The following is a 21,640-nucleotide window of genomic DNA, read 5'->3' on the forward strand; positions in this document are numbered from 1 at the left end:
CTGTAGGGAGGGATAGAGATCGGTCGGGTTCCAGGCATCAGTTCTATCTCGAACTCTATCTCCCTAGCAGGTGGTAAACCTGGCAGCTCGTCTGGGAACACATCTAAGAACTCTCTAACCACTGGCACTGAGGCGGGCTCTCTGACCTGACTGCTAAGCTCTCTCACATGAGCCAAATACCCCTGACATCCCCTCCTGAGCAACCTACGAGCCTGAAGAGCTGATATCAGACCTCTAGGTGTACCCCTCCTGTCTCCTCTGAAGACAACCTCAGACCCATCCTGACCTCTGAACCTGACTACCTTGTCCCTGCAGTCCAAGGTAGCACCATGGGTAGATAACCAGTCCATCCCTATAATGACGTCAAAATCTGTCAAATCTAGAACCACTAGGTCGGCGGACAAGCATCTTCCCTCAACAAACACAGGACTACACTGGCAGACTGACTCTGCCACTGATGGATCACACTTGGGTCCACTGACCCAGAGAGGACACTCTAACCCAGAAGTCATCAGACCTAACCTCCCCACGGCTCTCGGAGCAATAAAAGAATGAGATGCACCAGGGTCCATCAAGGCATACACATCTGAACAACCAATGATTAAGTTACCTGCCACCACGGTGTTAGATGCATCTGCCTCCTGTTGTGTCATTGTGAAGATCCGTGCTGGAGCTGATGGACCTTCACCTCTGAAACCCGCTGAAGAAGAGGCTGCCCCTCTCCCTCTGCCTCTGCCACTGGCCTGAGTCATGGCTGGAGCTGCTGGCTGCGCTGCACTGCCTGAGGCTGTCTGCTGGGACTGAGCCATCGGGACTGCTCTTGGACATTCTCGAGCCATATGCCCCTCCTGACCACATCTGAAACAGGCGTTCGTCCCAAACCGACATACTCCCCTGTGTGGCTTACCACACTTCGCACAAACTGCATTATCCGCAGCAGAGCTTGAGCCACTCCCAAATCCCAGACTGGACTTGACTTTATTCCAGAACTTATTCTTCTTACCCTTGGGCTTACCCCATCTCTTACTGCCTGAAGTTGCTGCACTCAAGGTAGAGGGATCTAACCTTCCCCCACCCGGAGTTTTTGAACCAAAAGATTGTGCCACTGTCTGTTTAACTGTCCCCTGAATGATGGCACTGGCCTCCATTTTCCTAGCCATATCTACTATGGCATGGAAGCTCTCCCTGTCCACGGACTGAATCAAGGAGGAATACCTGGAATGAAGTTTCATGACATACCTCCTTGACCTCTTCGAATCTGTGTCCAGACTCTGCCCAGCAAAAGGCAACAGCTCCAAGAATCTGTCGGTGTACTCCTCTACACTCATATCCTCTGTCTGCCTCAACTGTTCAAACTCTATCATTTTCAGCTCCCTTGAACTATCGGGAAAAGCCCAACCTGTAAACTCGTTTGCAAACTCTTCCCAGGACATGCTGTCCACTCTCGGGTTCACATAATTCTTGAACCACTCTCGTGCCTTCTTGCACTTAAGCGTGAACCCAGCCATCTGAATGGCTCTACTGTCATCAGCCCCAATCTCCTCTGTGATCACTTTAACCCTTTCAAGATATACAAATGGGTCATCCCCTTTTTCATACTGGGGAGCACCCAATTTCATGTAATCAGTCATCTTAACCTTGCTCCCACTAACTGAGCTAGGTCTAGATGGCTAAGCAACTGGGGCTGCTGGTTCTGTAGGTGGTGGAGGTGGTGCCACATTTTCTGAGGTAGGGTCTACTGGATTTGGATAGTATGGTGGGGGTGGATACATTGGGTATTGTGAATATGGTGGGTAGTATGGTGGGTATGGCATCTGTGTGGGATAAGGAGTGAAGTTAGGGTAATCCGATGTACCTCCCATCGAATACCCGGGGTTTTGTGAGAAGGGTGGGTAGTAAGGTGGCTGAACAAATCCCGAGGCCTGAATGCCTCCTTGGGACTCTCCCATTCCCTCTTCTGACATGCTAACTCCCAAACTGCCATCCCTCCTCTGCTCTACATCCATCTGGTCCCCCATGTCCTCAGACGCTCCGCCCTGAACTGTTCCTCTAACTGATCTGCTCCTACCCAGATCCAAAGACCTCCTAGGGTCTCTTGCTGCTCTTTCTCTGCTAGACCTACTAGACATTGCCCTTGGCAATGCTGGAGGATGGGCGCTCGTGCCCTCATCCTCAGGTGGTACTCCAGTCAATCGTGCAGATCGACGAGTTCCTCTCATCCTATTTTCTGAAAAACAGAACACATAGCACAAACATTAGCACCATATGGTTCATGTGGGCACACGTGAACCCGTATCACATACATCACATATCATAGCATATCATCATGGCATTTCACATCATTATTCAAGACAGGACTCCACATCCTATCCTAGTGGACATGATCTTTCCTATTGTGCTTGACCTTTTATAACATCTATGAGCCCGACACTCTAGGTCCGACCATATGAACCTAGGGCTCTGATACCATTCTGTAACGACCTGAAAATCGGACCGCTACCGGCGCTAGGATCCGGGTCGACTTAAGGCCGCCGGGACCCGTAGCAAGCCTAACATGCATCCTGTGAACCTGCTTAATCCCATACATGATCAACAACATACATAAAAATTAAAACTTTTCTTTCCATATACATCAACCATACTCAACTTGTGCATGCACTGTATATAACATTGATCCCTCTGTGGGATCTCATCAGTGCCCCCAAAATGGGTGACATAACATATGTCGAATTGGTTTGCATAAACATCATAAAAAAAAATCTCTAAGATCATGTATTAAAAGGGATAACAACAATCTACGGTCAAGCACACCTCTAACATCCATATATATCATCTCATTACAATACAATTCGATCATGTCCATTGCTAGCTATTACATAAACATGACTTTCTTATTCTATCCGGACTCCTGCTCTATACTGTACCTGCAAGCCTAGGGGTAAAAGGGAGAGGGGTGAGCTAAAAGCCCAGTGAGTAGGACTATAAAACATATTAACACTATGCTCCAATGGAATGCATCATAACACAGACAATTCACATAAGGGTTGGGTGAACTTGTCACCAATTAGTCCAAGCTAACATTGTGCCAGGCCGTAGCATGGGGTCCTGGTCTTCCTGTCATAACATACATTACTTACCATTGCCCCAGGGCCTCCTCTGGGCTTCTGGTCTTCGAGTCCCATAACCGTGCCAGGCCGTAGAATGGTGTCCTGGTCTTTCCTTACATTGTGCCAAGCCGTAGAATGGGGTCCTGGTCTTTCCTTACATAGTGCCAGGCCGTAGAATGGGGTCCTGGTCTTCCTGTCATGGACTAATTGGGTCATCCAATATTCACCCACATCAACAACAATCGATGCAATGCGGCATATTCGTGGAAACTAATGCAATCATCCTATTGCATAATCATGATACATGAAACATGATAAAACATTTAATTTAAAAGATTAAGGTTAGTTCCACTCACCTCTGGCCGACTCTGACAACACCGAAGCAGCTGAACTCACTGCTGGGGTCCTCGGTTCCTTGGGTCCGAACCTACACAGGTGGACTCAAATGAGGGACCAAACATACCTGAACATAACTATAAACTACTCCCCAAAAACCCCCTAAAACATCATGAAACAACCATAGGAAAACATGCAAGGAAGGCCTGGACAGGGCACTTTCGGCGGCAGGTTCGGCGGCCGAAAGTCCCTTCAGAGCCGAAAGTCAGGCAGGTTCGGCGGCACCTTCGGCGGCCGAAACTCCCAGACAGAGACGAAACTCATGCATGTTCGGCGGCACTTTTGGCGGCCGAAACTGCCAGACAGAGACGAAAGTCTCCCTTTCGGGGGCAAGCTTCGGCAGCCGAAAGGCTGCCTCCCCAGCCATGTTCGGCGGCCGAAAGTCCTTCGGCTGCCGAACCTGGTTTCTGCCAAAGGGCAGAAACTTGGCTCCCTTTGCACATTTCGCCTCCAAACCTTTTCAACATGCATCAAACCTATTCTACCACACACAAACACAAGCATACATGTTCCTAGGGGCCTCAAACCAACATAAACCCCATCTACAACACATCAAGCATCCACATTGTTCAAGAACGCACATTTATACCCATACACATAACCATAACCTAAACATGCATTCTAACCCATAAATCTACTTAAAACTTACTTAAAACATGCAATGAGCTTAGGATCGGCTCTTACCTCTTGAAGATCGAGAGAGAGACGACCTAAACTCGAAGTTGGGAGAGATTGGGTTCTTGAACCTTCAAGCTCCAAAACTTTGCTCAAAAGCTCAAATCTTCAAAACAAAGTGAAAACAAGTGAAAATCTTGAGAGATTTAGAGGAAAGACGTCAAAGATGGGTGAGGGACGGCGGAGACTCACCTCGGCCGAAAATGGGGAAAAAGCTCGCCCATTTTCGGCTAAGGGACCCTTTTATAGTGGCTGGCCAGACCACGTTCGGGGGCCGAATGTGCCTCCGCATGCATGCCATGTTCGGCGGCCGAACTTGAGGTTCGGCAGCCGAACCTGGACTTCCCTCACTTATGCTTTCGGGGGCCTAAAGCACACCCGCAACGCATGCATGTTCGGCGGCCGAACTTGAGGTTCGGCGGCCGAACCTGAGTTATCCTCCAAAGCTATTTTCATGCAAAAACTCATTTTCTTTCATGCTTAAAACATAAAACACATTAAAACATTTCATAAAAACATGGTTTTACCCTACTAGAGGCTTCCGACATCCGAGATTTCACCGGACGGTAGGAATTCCGATACCGGAGTCTAGCCGGGTATTACAGAAGGCGAGACTCCTCCGCTGCCAAGGTCATGCCTTTCAGGTCCTCGACGTGTTTATTAAGCTCCTATTGAAGGACAGCAGCACGGGCTAAAGCCTCGTCGCGCTGGGCTCGGGCCTCATCACGCGGGCGGCAGGACTCCTCCAAAGTAGACAACTGCGCTAAAGCCTCATCTCGTTGAGACTCTGCTATAGAAGCCCGCTTAGAAGCCTTGCCGACCTCTTCCCGCATATCTCCCAAGCGTTTGGTGAGGTCCTCGATCTGATTTCGAAGCTCGATGATGTTCCCACGGGCCTCACTAGTAGCCAAGATGTTCTCCTCATGGTGAGCTTCATCGATGTGTTGGTCCATCGAGTTCTGAAGGGATTGATCCTGAGCATCGATCTCTGTGAATATGCCTAGCACCTGTCAAGAAAAGACAGCAAACAAAGATTAATCAGAGAATAAAAATAAAATACGCCTAAGGAAAGCAAGATGGCTCACCATGAGGAGCATCTCTCTGAGGCTATCTCTCAGGTCCTCCCGAGACCACGAACGGAAGGCCACCTGCTGTTTGGTAGAGCAGGCTAAATGGCTGGCGAAAGCAAGGAAGCGCGGATCAGAAACATCATAGACCCCTCCGAACATCTTCTCACGCAGCATCTAGGCCAAAGAAGCCGCCGCGGACTCAAGAGTCACCTCGGCAGCTCTGAAGAGCTCGTTGTCGGGAGCCGAGGTTAGCTGCCCCATAGTCTGCTTCCCTTTGTCTGTGGGGGAAGGAAGAACAGTCTCTGGAGGCCTGGCCGCGCGTGCCTTCTTAACAACCCGGCCCTCAGGGGAGGCCTCAAAAGTCTGGGCTCGCTTGCTGGCAACACCACTAATTACAACGGCAACAGTAGCCTAGCGAGACTGAATCGCCAAAGGAGCGACCTCAGTCTCCCCCTTGGAGACACTCTCTGTGAACTCATTAATGGTGATAGGCTCCTAGAAGCCCGGATTGAAGGTGGATTTGGGCTTCAAAGCCGCCGGAGACTTGGAGGAGCCCGGAGCCTTGCCCTGAGTAGAGGCCCTAGAGGCCGCAGATCGAAAGCCTTTAGTCACGGGCACCAGCGCCCGGGAAGAAGCAGGGGCAGCAGTCCAGCCTGCCATGGTGGGAAACGGCATGAAAAAACTCACAGGTCACGTCCGCAACTGATCGACCGGCCTTGAAGGCTTCTAAAGTGGCCTTCATGCTTTCCTTGGACATGGTAAAGTTCTTCGGAGGCTTATTTTGTCCATTGACACGAAGCCGAAAAAACAAAAACAACTCAAGTCAAGGCCAAACAAAAAAGAAAAAAAAGGGGAAAAGAAAAAGACAAAAGAACAGTCATTAATGAGTACCAGCTTTCTGGCAGTTCCGGAAACTGGACACAAATATGCACTTCTCGACATCATACTTCCTTTGAACAGAGATCAGTCGAAGAAGGCAGATCTAGTCCAGTAGGGACAATCGAGAAAAGTCATTACAACTGTGGGGAACCTCCTTCCAGGAGAGATCAACATCCCAGTTGATCCTAGAGCCCTCCTTCAGCTCTACCACCACAAAGGCCTTAACCCAGCCTTTTATTGAGTCTTTGTACCCTGCGAAAATGGACAACTCTCCCCAGAGAGCAAAGTAGTAAAATCCGTGGTTTACCCGAACCAAGCGAAAAAAGGTAGAAAATAGAGCGACAAAAGGGGCAAAACCCCGGCATAGACTGATTGACTCGAAAAAACACATGAAGAGGATAGAATTTTGAGAAAGCATGCAAGGGGTCACTCCGAAGTGACGAAAAACCTCGATAAAGAAATGAGAGAAGGGGAAAGTTAACCCGAAGTCGCGTTGCTTGATGTAGAAGATCAAGCTGCGACCTTACTGGGGTCCATCAAATCCGCCGGCGGAGATAAAGGAAGAACAATTCTCTCATTGCAGTACGGAACCCTAATACTATAGATGGAGGTGTCTATGTAGTCAGCAGAAAAGAAATTGATAAGAGTGGAAGAGGTGACAGTGGACCTCAAACCTATAACATCGGGAATTCTAGCTGTGGCCATCAAGAAAAGGGAGACATACCTGGAAAAACTTTGCAGAAAGGGAGAAAGACGGAATAGAGGAATCAAAGCAAGAGAAATAGTCTAGAGAGAAACTGAAAGCACGAATTTGAAATGAGTAAAGGTAGAGAAGAGACATTTTGACAAGAGTCTCCCTAGGGCCGCGCAATCATAATTGAGACCTAGGAATTTACCCCTCATTAATTAAATCCCCTTCATTAATAATGGAATAACTAATGAGGAGGTAAATGGGGCACTTGATGATCGCTGGGCCTTTGGCACCCAGACTAAAGTGGAGCCGTGGAGGAAGAGACAGACCCAAAATCCTTTAGAGCCCACTACGCAAGCTAACCCATCAATACACCATCCAACCCGCGATCAAAGCAGGCCGGGCTGACCAAGAGCCCGGACTCGCCAGAAAGGAGCCTAGCTCATTTGACGTTACAAGGAGTAAGAGAGCAAGCCCAACTATGCTGCGACCCTATCAGCACGAGCGCCAGATCAGCACGAGCGCCAGATCAGAATTAAATGGCCGCCTGACGAGAATTGACAGATAGATACGCTCGTACATACGACTCTGCATGACAGAGACAGGTGGCACTATAGCAGAGTGGCGAATATGCATCACTAGAGGATAAGGAAAAAATGAATAAGAGGGAGAGCATGACCCCTTCAGACTAAGTTTTCCATACACACAGAAATTCTATTCCTTTCTGGATCTCAGATCATCACCTGTCAATGGTTTAGTGATAATAGATCTATAGATCTATTTTGAATCCCTTTAAGTTGTTGCTCACACCTTCTCCTTTCAGTAGTCACTATCAGAATACAACATAAGTGGTTTATTTTCATTAGAATACATCAAGCTATTAAGTTCATAAAAAATTAATAAATGAGCCATTTTAATATGCTACTTCACAAGACTAGTTATTGAGCCGGCTCCTAAGTTTGTGAGTTAAATCACTAGTATCAATGAATTAAGTATTGATAGTGAGCTCAACACTCAACTTATTTATTATGTGTCTAAAAATCTATTGGACTAAAAAGTTCAATACTATTTAGAAGTGTACTATTTGCAAGCACATCATCTGTAGCAGCACCATTACAAGCAATTGGTCTAATTATCAAGGTAATGTATTGAATTTAAATTGATCAAAATTAATTTTATAATCTAGCTATAATAGCAAATAATTGAGAAGGTCATATACAAAATTAGATAGTCATCCTATAAGTGTGAAAAAACTTCTTGGTCCCAAAAAAAAATGAAAAGGGTAAAATCGAGCCAAGTTTTTATTGATAGAACCCTTTGCAAATAGGCTAACTTATTTACAAAGTATCAATTTGTTAGAGAAAGACATAGTGATTTGTAACTAATAGCATCATGACTAGAAAAAACTGAACCAGCATTTGATGAATAATACCTATGTAAATATGATTTCCTCAATGTGTGTGTATATATATAAACTGAAGCATAAAAGAATTTTAGATTCAGTATGTATACATGTTAATATCAACACATACTGCTCAGAATTTAGAATCAACATACAATGTTTTCTTTTTCCAATAAAAAGAGCCCTGAGCCCTTTTGAAAGGCAAAACATATCAGGGAGCAAATAATTCAAATATATATCGAAAGATGACAACCCAACAATAAGTATGCGAACAACTTCAACTCTTCTGACATCAAATTAGTGACCTTTAAGGACTTGAGCTTGTTATTCACCTCTTCCTCCTCAAATCTGATTCATCCTCTGTAACCTCTGTAAGCTTTTGTTAATCCCCTATAATCAACAAATTATGCATTTGAATGTCCTGATTGGATATAGATTTGGATGTGATCGTAGCATAAATTATAAGATGTGAATGTGATCTATTGTTTGTTTAGTTAAATATAAGAAAATGGCACATTCATTTTGTCATAATATTTCAAAGTCTCAGCACTTAAATTAGGTGGTTCCCACATGTATTAGTTTAACATACTCAAGTTCATGACTAATAAATTTTTCAAAAAAAGAAAAAGAAAAAGAAAAAGCTTGTACATTTTCTTATTAAATCTTACCTTCTATAATTCCTCCTAAAGATAGTGTCAGGTTCTTCCATAGTAACATCAAGTTCCTGTACAACAAATTGAAGTTCTAAAGAACAATGCCCAACAAAAGGAAAGCATGCATGCAGTTAAAGAAAAAAAGGAGTTCCCATATATAAGAGAAAGTTTGGATGGGGACAGAGAATAAGATCTACTAGAAATAGATAATACCTCTTTTTTCATGTAGAGTAATTGACTCATTGTTGCATTAAGGTCTGGAGATCCCGTTAATTGATGAAACCCGTAATTTATTTTAACTTCCTTTAGCTTTGGCATGCTTAATGATCCATAAGAGAATGTCTTCATCCCATTACATACCCAAAAATTCAGAATTTCTAATAATGGAAATTCAAGAGCATAAATTCCATTGTAGAAACTCTTAAGATTAGGTAAATTTCGAAGTCGCAAAGACCTTAGTTGAGGGAGTACAATTTTTTCCTTGTTTGATTGATCTTCTTTTTCATCCTCTTCTGCAACTATTATCTCCTCCAACATATTGCAGCTCTTTATATCTAGTTCTTGGAGTTGTACAAGACCCTTGGCCACAATAACTGAGAATATGTTCCTCAAACTGCCACAAGTATGAAATTGTAGCTTTATCAGCTTCTGAAAGCCAATGAAATTTTCTGGAATTTTGTTGAATATGTGCATCAGTTTTGGTAGGTCTGCCAGATGGACTTCTTCAAGGCAAGGGAATGTTACAAAATTTCCTCCCTCAGTATCCATTCCTTGGTACTCAAACATCTCCATCAACGAACCACAATTGCACACGCTAAGCTTTTCCAACTTTTGGAGGCACTCTACAAAATTGAACGGAATCAAATTCACCAAATTTTCACATTTTTCTACTTCCAGAACACGTATGTTGCTTAAATGGCCTTCTGATTCTTGGCCATCCTCTGTCCTTCTCAGAGTTTTCTTGCAATGGGTGAGTATTCTTGTCAACATCTGCAGTGAAACACAAATATCCATTACTATAATTTGGGAATGTGAAACGTTTAAGTATTTATTTACTTAATTATGCCAAATTACTACTTCTTCGAAAGGTCTTTGGCCTACTGGTAAGTGGTGTGGAGACTTTCCTAGTTTCACATACCATAATTTTATTTAGTGTTGTGTGAAAATTAGCTCTTAATTGGTAATTACACCCAGATGTTACCTCCTAGCACTATGTCCTAAAATCATAAATATAGGAACTTAAAGAAAAAGTGATTTTCCACAAATCAATTCTGATTTGTATTAAGCTGACAAAAGCAAGTTAGCTAAAAAGATAAGGGGAGTTGACAACCTGTAATGAGACTAGAACTATAACTATTCAAGAGTGTTGCAGAAAAAAGTAATAAGAAAAGAGAACATACCGCTTTTTTCACAGTTGCATTAAGGTCTCCTATTAATGGATAGTTCTCATCCCTTATTTTTAGTTTCTCTAGCTTTGGCAATTCAAGAGCATAAGTTCCACTGTAGAAACTCTTGAGATTGGGTAAATTTGCAAATATCAGAGACGTTAGTTGAGGGAAAACAATCTTGTCCATGTTTGCTTCTTGTTCTTCTTCATCCTCTTTCGCTATAATTTCCATCATCCTTTGGCAGCTAGTAACCTCTATTTGCTGCAGCATCACTAAAAGTTTGACCAAGTAAGGTGAGAAAAGATATGTTAAATTGTCACAAGAGATTATCTTCAGCACTTGTAGGTTTCGAAAGGCTGATACTTCCAGTGGAATCTTGAACCATATATGCATTAACTTCGATAAACTACTTAGCTGCAACTCTTTTAAAGAATTGAGGATTCCCGTAGAAGTATGGTACTCCTGGAGAATCAACCCCTTAAATGAAAATATCACTTCCAATGCATCTGAATTCTCCACTCTAAGGTTTTCCAAATTTGGAAAACCTTCAATCAATTTGGAAGGAAATGCATAACATGCCTCTCTCTTCTCATCAATATGGCTAACAGATGGATCCTCCTCCTCGTTCTTGATTAGCAAAACCTTCCAAATCAACATATTATATTACCAGAAAAAACTTTACAATAGTAATTCAGATACCCATTTATGTCAGATGCTCATTTATTTGAATAGACTGTAATAGTGATGCAGCATATCCTTTCCATGCGTACTTCTATATTCTAAATGATTAGTAATTCGACATACCTCGTTTCTGGAAACATATTTTTGCTTCCTTCCTCGTCTTAGAACACCTCGAACTATTGAGCTACATATAGGCTTGCCATCAAGTCCATTGTTAGAGGGGATATGATCAACACTTCCATTCAAAACTGTTGAGCTTGGAATCGCAAAACACAACGTCTTCATATTGGGACAACTATACAAGTTCAACCTTTTTAACAAGGGACAAGCAAAAGAAACATGAACGTCAGGGCAAAAAGCCACCAGTTTTGGTAGTCTTACAAGTTCAATTAAAGAGAGGTTAGGAAACACTATTTTATTTGTGCCCTTGTTTTTTTCTTGTTCTTCTGTTTCTGCAACAATATATTCCACCGCAGAACACATACGAATATTTAAATATTGAAGCTGCACCAATTGTTGGGCTACAGAGGGAGGAAAAATCACTTTTACTGAATCACATGCACCCAAATGAAGCATTTGCAAATTTTGCAATCGTAGCCGATTTGACGGAAGTAATATGGAAATCATGTCCACTGGTTCAATACTTGAATGAAGGTTTTCATTGTTCATTTGAAATGTTCCTGGCTGATAGATATCCTGCCAATAATTATTGTAACACAATTAATAATACAGATATGATTCAACAAGGCATACTTTGATTGCTATTGTTAGTGTAATATCACAATGACAACAATATGAAAATCAATGCAAAATGACAGTACTGATAAATGTGCTTCAAAAGTACGAAAATGATAGTTGTCACATTGAGATTTGGATCAAGAATTTAAATATTCATTTTGAGTGGAAAATTGAATTAAATTGTAAGATTTGATAAAATTTCTCAAACTTAACTAAAAATTAGGGTAAACTATAATTTAGTCACTATTTACTAAAACCTACATAAATTAGTCCCTATGTTTTTTGAAGCCATCTATTTAGTCCTTATAATTATAAAAAAAAGAAAAAAACAACAAATTAGTCCTTATACACCAAAACTCATTTATTTCATTCACAATCTAGTCCCTGTAATTTCATATATTCTAGTAATTTAGACCCTGTATTTTAAATATATACATCAAATTAGCTTTTTAAAATAATATAACAATTGTGATTATACTATATTTTTTCATAGCCCCTAATTTGTTGATTTTTGTTTTTAAATTACAAGAATTAAATAGCAGGCTTTTAAAATTAAAGGGACTAGCATGCAGGTTTTACTAAACTACAAGGACCAAATTGTAGCTTACCTTTACCCTAAAAAATATATATTTTAAATAAATAAAAAATATCACAATAATACTCTTTGATGAATATATAATTATCGTCAAGCTAATGAGAATGATGCTTTATAATAAAACCAAAACTTCTTATCATGTTATGTGATTTTATATAATAAACAAATAATTAAATAATAATGAGTTAAATTAAAGTGTTAGATTAATAAAAAAGGACAAATAATAGCTAACTATATAAAAAAAAGGGCTATCTGAAGATTTTATGTATACTTTCAGAATAAAAATGAGGTGAAATATTAAATTTTTAAGCTATAGGACAACCCTCAAGAAAAAGAATCAGCCGAATTGGTAAATTCACATTGAATTGGTACAATTTGATTTCAAATCATACAATTTGGTCACGATTCAAACACATTTAAGATTCACAATATAGTTTCGAATCACTAAAATGAAAAATCAAATAAAAAATTGCAAGATTCTAACAACAGTGTGAAAAATGCAAGAATTTAATTCTAATAAAATTTATCTGATAATGATACAGTTTAATTTTTCAAATTACAAAAAACATGTTTAAATAAAGAGAGAATTATGTCAAAAGAGATAAATTGTATGATTTAATACACTTAACAGAGACCGCTATTAAAATTAAACCCATGGAACTCCTATACATAAATAAGGAAAAATCTTAGAAAGTAAATATTCAAATCTATAATATATATATATATATATAAATGTGGAAAGGTGGGGGGAAATCATGTGATTGCCAAAAACCACCTTAATTTTTAAAATTATTTAAAGATTTTTTTTATCATTTTAATTACTTTTATAATGTATATAATTTAAAACTCTTCAACCTATTTTTATGTAACTTATTTTTTTAATTTGCATTTAAATTGTAGCTAAACTCTTGATTGTTTAAATTTAATTATTCAATTATTAATTAACAAAAGTTAACAATTCAAGTATTACATCTTTAAAAATATTTTTTTTATAAATTTATAGTATTTGATCTTATTAATAAGTTAGCTATTTGTTTATTTTCATACTTTTTTTGCTTAAGCATTAAGAACTTTGAACACTATGGATTTTTGAAATTTCCTTTGTGTTTATAATATTAATATTAATATTTTAATTTGAATAATTACACATCATTTCTAATATAAATGCTTTATAAATAAAATAAAATTTGATTTTAAATTCTTTGATATAGGTACTCAAATATTAGTATTATTAGCATCTAAAAATATGAATAAGGAGGCAAATTACTTATGATATTAAATCTTTTTGATATTATATATAATGTTAAATTTAACTTGGTAAATATTAAGTGTTTAATTTTAATAATCATATTATGACTCTGTTCAAATTTTAATACTATTTATTAATTAATATATTAGATTTAATAAGAAACTTTTAGACAATTTATCATAAAATAAATTCTTCTGCTTTAATAATTCTATTATAACAACCATCAAATTTTACCACTGGTAGTGTTTTTGAACAACTAAAATTTAACACTTTAATCTAAAACATTAAAATGAAAAAGCTAAATAACTTTGAGTTGATCTATTTGCAACACAATACATTTATTAATTTCTATACATGCAAAAAATATTCTTAAAATAAATTTAGTCAATTTCTTATTTTTATTATATTAGATTCATAACTTGTCCAAAAAATAATATACATTAATAAAAATTAAAATTACCATTTATTTTTAATGGTTCTGTTATAACATCAATAAAATTTTAATTCTATCATACCTTGAATTGTAATGTTAATTTGATAAATTTTAAGCTAACAATTATGCAATGCTATAAAATTTTTTAAATTTTCATACATGTAAAAAAATATTTTTAAAATAAGCTTTGCCAACATTTTTTTTCAATTTCATTACATTAAATTTCTTTTTAAAAAAAAATTACAACAATATAAAATTAACATAATAAAAGAATATGTAAAAAACCATCTTTAAATTTTGATAATCATATTATGATACTAATAAAACTATAAAATAATTTTATTTAAACGTGAAGAATTAGGGGGAAAAAATTCCTTTAATTTTTTAGATCTTTATTATTGTAATATCAATAACACTCTAATAACATTAAGTATATTAGATAAACTAAAATCATAATGAGAGAATATAACACTTGCTTAATAATATTAATAAGATGTGTCAATTATAAAAGTTAATGTGAAAATTTTTCTAACATTGCATATAAAATATAATAAATTCCGAGTACATAAAATGAGTACACACACATGCAATGCACATAATAAAAATACTAGTACTTCTAAATTTTTTTACACAATGATATTGTAATACATTATTCCAGATAGAACCATAATATCTTCCACAATTTTTATTGCGCACACATACACAAGCATTCATATGGGTTTGATTTTTATTCTTCAATTTTCTTATGAAATATTATAATTTTAAAAACCTCCAAGGTAAAAATTCAAACACATACCTTTCTGCTGGAAAAGTTTTGTTGCTCTCGTCCTCTTCTTACCAATGCTCGATTAAATGAGCCTCCTGGAGGCATGATTTTCTTGCCACCAATAATGTCACTTTGATCAAAACTCTTATTCAATGTTGATGAGCTTGGAATTGTAACACAAGTAGTCTTCATTTCAGGACAACAAATTAATCTCAGCTCTTTTAATGAAAGCCAGTCAAAAGAAATATGACTATCAGGACAAAAAGCCACTAGCTTCGGTAGCTCATGAAAATCAAGCAAAATTAGGTTAGGAAACACTATTTTGCTTATTCTCTTGTTTTTCTCTTCTTCTTGTGGTTCTGCAACAATATATTCCATCTCAGGACATCCACGTATAATTAACTTTTTAAGCTGCACTAGCTGTTGGGCTACAGAGGGAGGGAAAAGTCTTGTTAGCAAACCACAACTATCCAAGTTAAGCTCCTGCAAATTCGGCAGTCGTGGACAAAGTGATGAAAATAATGTAGAAATCATTTCTACCAGTCCAGTCCTTTCTTGATTTTGACGATACTTAGTTTCTGTCCTATTATCCATTTGAGTTGTACCTGGCTGTTCGATATCCTGTTTAACAAAATACGTTATTAACATAATGGATGCTAAAGTTTTATTTGGCAATTTCTCATGTGTGACATATTAGAATTAAATTCCTTTAAATAAAATATGATTTTACAAAAAATTAATGCACATAATCGAAAGAGCTATTAAAACTCATTAACAAACCCTATTTATAATGGTCCTGCTTCATCCCATCCTTCCCTAGTCGCATCCCATATTTAAATTTTAACATTTCAAATTAATATAAAGATGGCCATTTTTTTAATCCATCTACAACCTCTAAACTCTCTGTTCTTAAAAGAAAATTAAAATATCTCTCTCTTAGTCTCTTTAAAAGAGACTGCCCCTATTTGAAGTAAACTTGTTTATTTAATCATATAATTTAAGGGTAATTAAGTACTTAGAAAACTGATGACATACTATGTGAATTTCAGTATTTAAAGCCACATATTGACTATGCTGATCTAGATTCTAGCAAACAAGATTTTTGGAAAAATAAAAGCTTACCTTGGAGGTCAATGATGGATTGATGATGAAACCAAGGAATTTTGGAAGGTGATCCAGCTTCAAAGCCACAAGTTCAAGAAACTCAATCTCATCATCCACTTCAGTTTTGTGGAAAACTGCCTCCATCTCTTTACACCCTGCTATGAGTATTCTATGAAGCTGGCTCAATCCTCTAGACATGGATACTGGAATGAAGTACTTTAACTTACCACATGATCGTATATTTACTTCTCTCAAGTTCCTGAAATATGAAAGCTGAATTTCTCGTGATCGTGGAACAATCTCTAGTGCATCAACTAAGAATTCTTGTCCAACACACTCATGAAAAGGTGTTCTCTTCATATCTGGAAAACCATAATCTTCTAGCTCATAGAGAACTTTCTTCAAATTCTGTACTTCTATCAAATTCAAGACTTCAGCTTTCCTCATCAACCAAGCACAGATCTCAGTTCCTTTGATATCACTTGCATCTCCTTCAAGATGCAACACATTCACTGAATCTCTGCCAATTAATGATCCGTATGCAAATTTGTGACCTATAAAAATTTTAAATCTTATTAAGTTTCTAAACACCAAATCTTTAGGCAAAATGGAGGCTTTTGGTACAGTAATTTCTAATGCAGTTATATGATGAGTCTCTAGCTCGCTGAGGCTTGCATTGGTTGTTTTTCCATCTTCCTTGGATTGCCACTTCATCATGAACTTGTCCGTCACATACAACTCTTCTAGTCTGGACAGCCCTAATAATAGGCCTGGTGGAATGTATCTCAGGTTAATGACGCCCCTCAAGTCCAGCAACCTTAGATTTTTCAGAAGTCCTATTTCTCCAGGCAACTCCTGTAAATAATAAGTAGCAATTTCGAGTATTTCTAGCTTCACTAGAGTGCCAATGGTATGCATCTCTTCTGACTTAAACTTCTCCAGACGCAAGGTTCGAAGATTCTTCAATACATCAAGTGATGATGGCAGTGATGGGATGCCCAAAGCCAAAGCTAGAACTTTGAGTTCTTTCATCCCTTCAAAAATGTTGTTTGGAAGGCTTTGTGATTGACAATCGTACAAAAGTTGTAAGAGTTCAAGCTTCGGACACTCAAAATCATTAGGGCGTTCAATGAATTTTTCACATACAAGAGAAATTGCAGTGCAATTTTTGTACCCAGCTTTCTCTTGCCACTCTTTTATTCTAGCATCGGTTTGTAACATGTACCATTGCTCATCTCTGGAGGCAATTGATATGGCTACATCACGGACAATATCATGCATTTTTACTGACTCATACCGTTTGTGATCACCTTCAAGCAATAAAAATGATTCTTTAAGTTCATAAATAAGCGCATAGACCCTATCTCTTGCTTGGTGCACATTATCAACATTTTTAAACAACCGTAGGCCCATTCCATATCTAACCAAATGTTCAACCCGAATATTGAAATCTTCGGGGAACAAGCTACAAAGCAAAAAACATAACTTGGCCTCTTCATGTTCCAAAAACTTGTAACTTAATTCAATTTTTGAAAACACATCTCCTGATACACCTTGCAGGTTAGAATTCTTTAGCTGCTGGAGCGCATCATCCCAAATGTTTCTCATTTTGTTTTTTAACGCCTTTGCAACAGTCACAATAGCAATAGGTAAGCCTCCACATTCATTGGCAATCTCAGTTGCCGTTTGATGCAAATCCTGGTCAATGGAAATGCTTGCAATCTCTCCAAAAAGATCCCAAGCTTCTTCATTTGTTAAAACATCCATAGGGAAATTCTTTTCACTTCCCAGTTTATTGCATACATCTTTGTTACGTGAAGTCAACATAATTGTGTGTCCCTTTCTCTCTCCCCTAGGTGGAAGTCCTATTCTTTCAAAATCCAACTCACTCCAAACATCATCCAATATTAAGAGAATCCTCTTACCACAGTTTATAAACCTCTGACGAAGCTTGCCTGCACTTGTTAACTCACTCTCATCGCACAATTTCAAACTCAAGCAAGATGCAATATCACATTGTATCTTTTTGATATTAGGAGTTTGGGACACTACTGCCATCGCAACCTCATCAAACAATTTCTCTCTTTCGATTCTTTGCACAAGCTTTTTTACCATTGTGGTTTTACCCACACCGCCAGTTCCACATATACTGATCATGGTGAGCTTGTCATCCTTCAATGCCTCCCAGACTTCATTCTTAATTGATTCCCTTGATTCAAAATCCCTAATGCCTTCAGTGATAAAGATGGATCCTATTTTTTCTGGAGGACCAGGATGGGCTATTTCACCGAATTTTGCAGCTTCCTGAAGCAGAGCAAGAACCTTTTTTGTCATCTTCTTAGCTTTCCTACTCAAGGAATAACGCAACTTTGGATCTGGACAGTGCCCGTTGAAACACTTGCCGATCACTTCGATGTCATTTTCAAGAAATTCTTTGCCCTTTTGACTGATTTCATCCACCTCCTTTTGCCACCAAATTACAGACGCAGAAATAATTTCCAAGTTCCTTTCAGCCTCACGCACACGAGGGTCCACCTCGATTGCCTTCTTATCAACCAGTTTCTTAAGCTCCTTTTCCAGCTTTTTTGTGTCAGTATTATAGGAAAATACGTGGCCAATCGATCCAGTGATTGGAGCCAGCAAAGTTTTTGCAATTTCACCTGCAACAGCACTTCCAATTGCAATACAGTACTCCATTTCTCTCACCCTTTCTCTATCTCTAGATCTGAAACATTTATGCAAATCTACAACAGTAAAATATGAGGAAAAAAAATTTGCAACTGCAGAAAAGCTAGTAAATCAAACGTATAGATAAATGGCTTTATCAAACAAGTGCAGCAAGAACAGTAAATCAAAGGATGAAAATAAGACATTGAAACCAGAGAAAAGTAAGAAAACTAAAACTTACAAATAGAGAAGAAAATGGCTTTATTGACAAAGTTTGTGTCTTCTTGATTAGCAAAGATGCAGTGATCTTCAAGAGAAATGAGAGGATTACTGAATGCATAAAAATCAAGCATACACATAAAGCAAGAGTCAAAGACAATACCTAGAAGATGTGCGAAAGGGGATCGTTCATTTCAATGCAGGATTAGACAAGGCCTTTGTCTACAGTTACAAATTGAAATATATAATATATATTGCAGGCCAATTGAATAAAATAAAATGTCAACATAACATATTTTTGCATTTTAGTCCAAACATTTCAATTTTTTATTTATTGTCCCAACTTTCAATTTGGTGCAATTTTAGCCAATTTTTCAAAATCAACATATAAACTTCAATTGTGGACATAAAACTCAATTATCTAATGAACCATAATTCAAATTCAATTTATTTAATTGAATTTCATATATACAAATATTTCCATTTAATAACTAATTTCACTAAAATTGAAATTCATATGTTGGTTTTAAAATTTAGCTAACATTTCAACCAATTAAAAAATTAAAATACTTGAATTAAAATGCAAAAAGTTGTAAACATTAGAGCTCAGTTTGTTTGTGGAAAACAACTTGTATTTGGAAAATATTTTCCATGGAAAACATTTTCCCCATGGAAAATATTTTTTAATAAAATAACTTATTTTTCATTAATTAATTTTAATTTAAAAAATAAAATTTATTAACAAAGTTATAGATAGAGGTCCTAATAAGATTTTCAAAATGCTTTTAAAAAAGAGCAAGTCATTTTCCATAAAATTACTTAAAAGAACATTTTTAGTAAAACAAACAGAGCCTAGGTCTTTTGTTCATTTAGCCTATATTGCATTATTTCATTTAAATAATACTAAAATGCAATGAAAATTAAGAGAGTAATAGGCTAGAAATCTTAATTAATATTGAAGAAATTGAGTGAAAAATCATCAGTATAAGAAACCAGACAGCAACTTCAACCCAAGATACCTAAATAGGACAAACCCCTAAACCCTTCACAAGAGAGAACATACAACCAAAGAAAACAGAAGAAAAGTTAAAATGCCTATTCAGCAAGAGAATCAACAAGATGTATAGCCACATAAGGGAAAAGGACCAAGAGACACTAGGAAAGAACCTGCAGTAAAAAGAGAACTCTTATGAAGCATCCGTACTTCAAGGACCCATAACAGCAGAAGGAGATCAAAATTTCCAGAAGCCATAACCCTCAATTGAAGAAACGGAGAGGCAATGTCCCTTGAGAAACAGAGAATCAAAGCTCCACCATTGAAGCAAACGTGCATATTCATCTCCTTCATATATCAGGTATTTGTATAAAATAAAAACTGAGACTCCTGCTCCACAGGAAGGCTTTTCTTCCTCCTTGTCAACCTGTCCTGGTGGGTTTTACTGCCAAATTAGGTTTTTTGTTGGCCCGCGCACTCACCGTATAGTATTTAGGATAAATTACAAAAAAAAAAAATATCAGTTTTGCGCCTTTTTCAAGAGAGGTACTATCCGTTAGCCTTTTCTCTCTAACGCGTCTCGCATTTAAAAATCAATTAAAATAATTTATAATTAAAATAAATTATATTTTAATTCTTAAAATTTATAAAAAAATATAATTTACTCCGTATATTTCTAAATTTAATTATAAAAGTTTATTTTATAATAAATAATTCTTTAATTATAATTCATTCTTATATTTTTATAAATTTATTTTTAAATACATAATTTATATTTTTTATAAACTAATATCTCATGTTTATTAAATTTAATGTCTTATATATTTTCACAATAATTTAATAAAATAAAAATTAAATTAAGCGTATCTATAAAGTCAAGAAATTTTTTCATTTAATTTTCTCTTATTAATGATTTATTTATTTTTATTAAATTAGGATAAAAATGATAAATTTATTATTTAATTTTTATTTTATCATTTTTCATATATATATAAATTTAATAAATAAAAAGATTAATTTATAAATATAAAAAATCTATTAATAATTATAATATTTAAAGACTAATTAATAAAAATATAAAGATTAATTTTAATTAAAATATAAAAGTTTAATTAAGAGATTATTTTATTAAATAAATAAAATTTAAAAGGTTAAATTAAAAAATATAGAGACTAATATATAATTTTTATTTAACATTAAAGAGTAAATTATAATTTATCAATAATAAAAAATTTATTTTATTAACAACATAAAAATATATAAATCTTTTTATTATAAATTAAAATATAAAGTTTTATTTAAAAATATGATAAATTATAGGGTAATTTTTTATAAATATTCTAAATATTTAAAAAAATCGTATTGTATAGTATTTAATTGAATAAAATATAATTAATAGTCATAAAAATAAAAATAAAGCAAATGGCTTATAAATTGTCCTTCATCTTCTTCTAATTTTTTTTTAATTACTATTGCCTTTAATTAGCTTTAATTTTTAAAAAAATTACAATAATTTATGAAAATATCTTTTAAATAATCATACTTTTTTACATATTAATATTAAATAATTTAAAAATTAATAAAAATATATATGAAAAATAAAAAATTAATGTTTTATTATGGAAAGAAAGCAATAAATATTATTTGATAGATTTGAGATAATCTTAGTTAAATGCACCATTTTTATGTCATTTCATGAGCTTTTTTAATTTTTAATTAAGTGATATTTTATTATTTTAATATGCCATTAATTTTTTTTTAATTTATTTTTTAATAAATAAAATATTTTTATATAAAATCATAATTTACGGATTAGGAATATTCAATTCAAATCGAAAATATCAATCCGAAAATTTAATTTGATTTTTTATTTAATTTAATTTGTTTTAAATTTTAATTTTAAAAATTTTAATTATTTAATTTTAATCGAAAA

The 21,640-nt window shown here is 36.1% G+C and overlaps 1 protein-coding gene across 5 annotated transcripts; it reads right to left on the minus strand.

Annotated features, from left to right (window-relative positions):
- Nucleotides 1–8,294: 8,294 nt before the first annotated feature.
- LOC110611952 lies at nucleotides 8,295–20,209 on the minus strand. Of its 5 annotated transcripts, none has more exons than XM_043955454.1 (9): nucleotides 19,881–20,209; nucleotides 18,736–18,801; nucleotides 15,846–18,571; nucleotides 14,754–15,344; nucleotides 11,066–11,638; nucleotides 10,274–10,903; nucleotides 9,087–9,863; nucleotides 8,889–8,944; nucleotides 8,295–8,610 (listed from the first exon to the last, which is right to left on the minus strand). In XM_043955454.1, the coding sequence occupies exons 1-9, from the start codon at nucleotides 20,059–20,061 to the stop codon at nucleotides 8,574–8,576; spliced, it is 5,637 nt and encodes a 1,878-aa protein (XP_043811389.1). In that variant the 5' UTR covers nucleotides 20,062–20,209; the 3' UTR covers nucleotides 8,295–8,573. The 5 variants fall into 5 exon arrangements, with proteins under 5 accessions (XP_043811389.1, XP_043811391.1, XP_043811393.1 ...); XM_043955456.1 differs by having other exon boundaries at nucleotides 15,846–18,552; nucleotides 19,881–19,961; XM_043955458.1 differs by lacking the exon at nucleotides 19,881–20,209 and adding an exon at nucleotides 18,877–18,899.
- Nucleotides 20,210–21,640: the final 1,431 nt, after the last annotated feature.

Source organism: Manihot esculenta, chromosome 3 (genome assembly GCF_001659605.2).
Source record: "Manihot esculenta cultivar AM560-2 chromosome 3, M.esculenta_v8, whole genome shotgun sequence".
Classification (NCBI taxonomy): domain Eukaryota; kingdom Viridiplantae; phylum Streptophyta; class Magnoliopsida; order Malpighiales; family Euphorbiaceae; genus Manihot; species Manihot esculenta.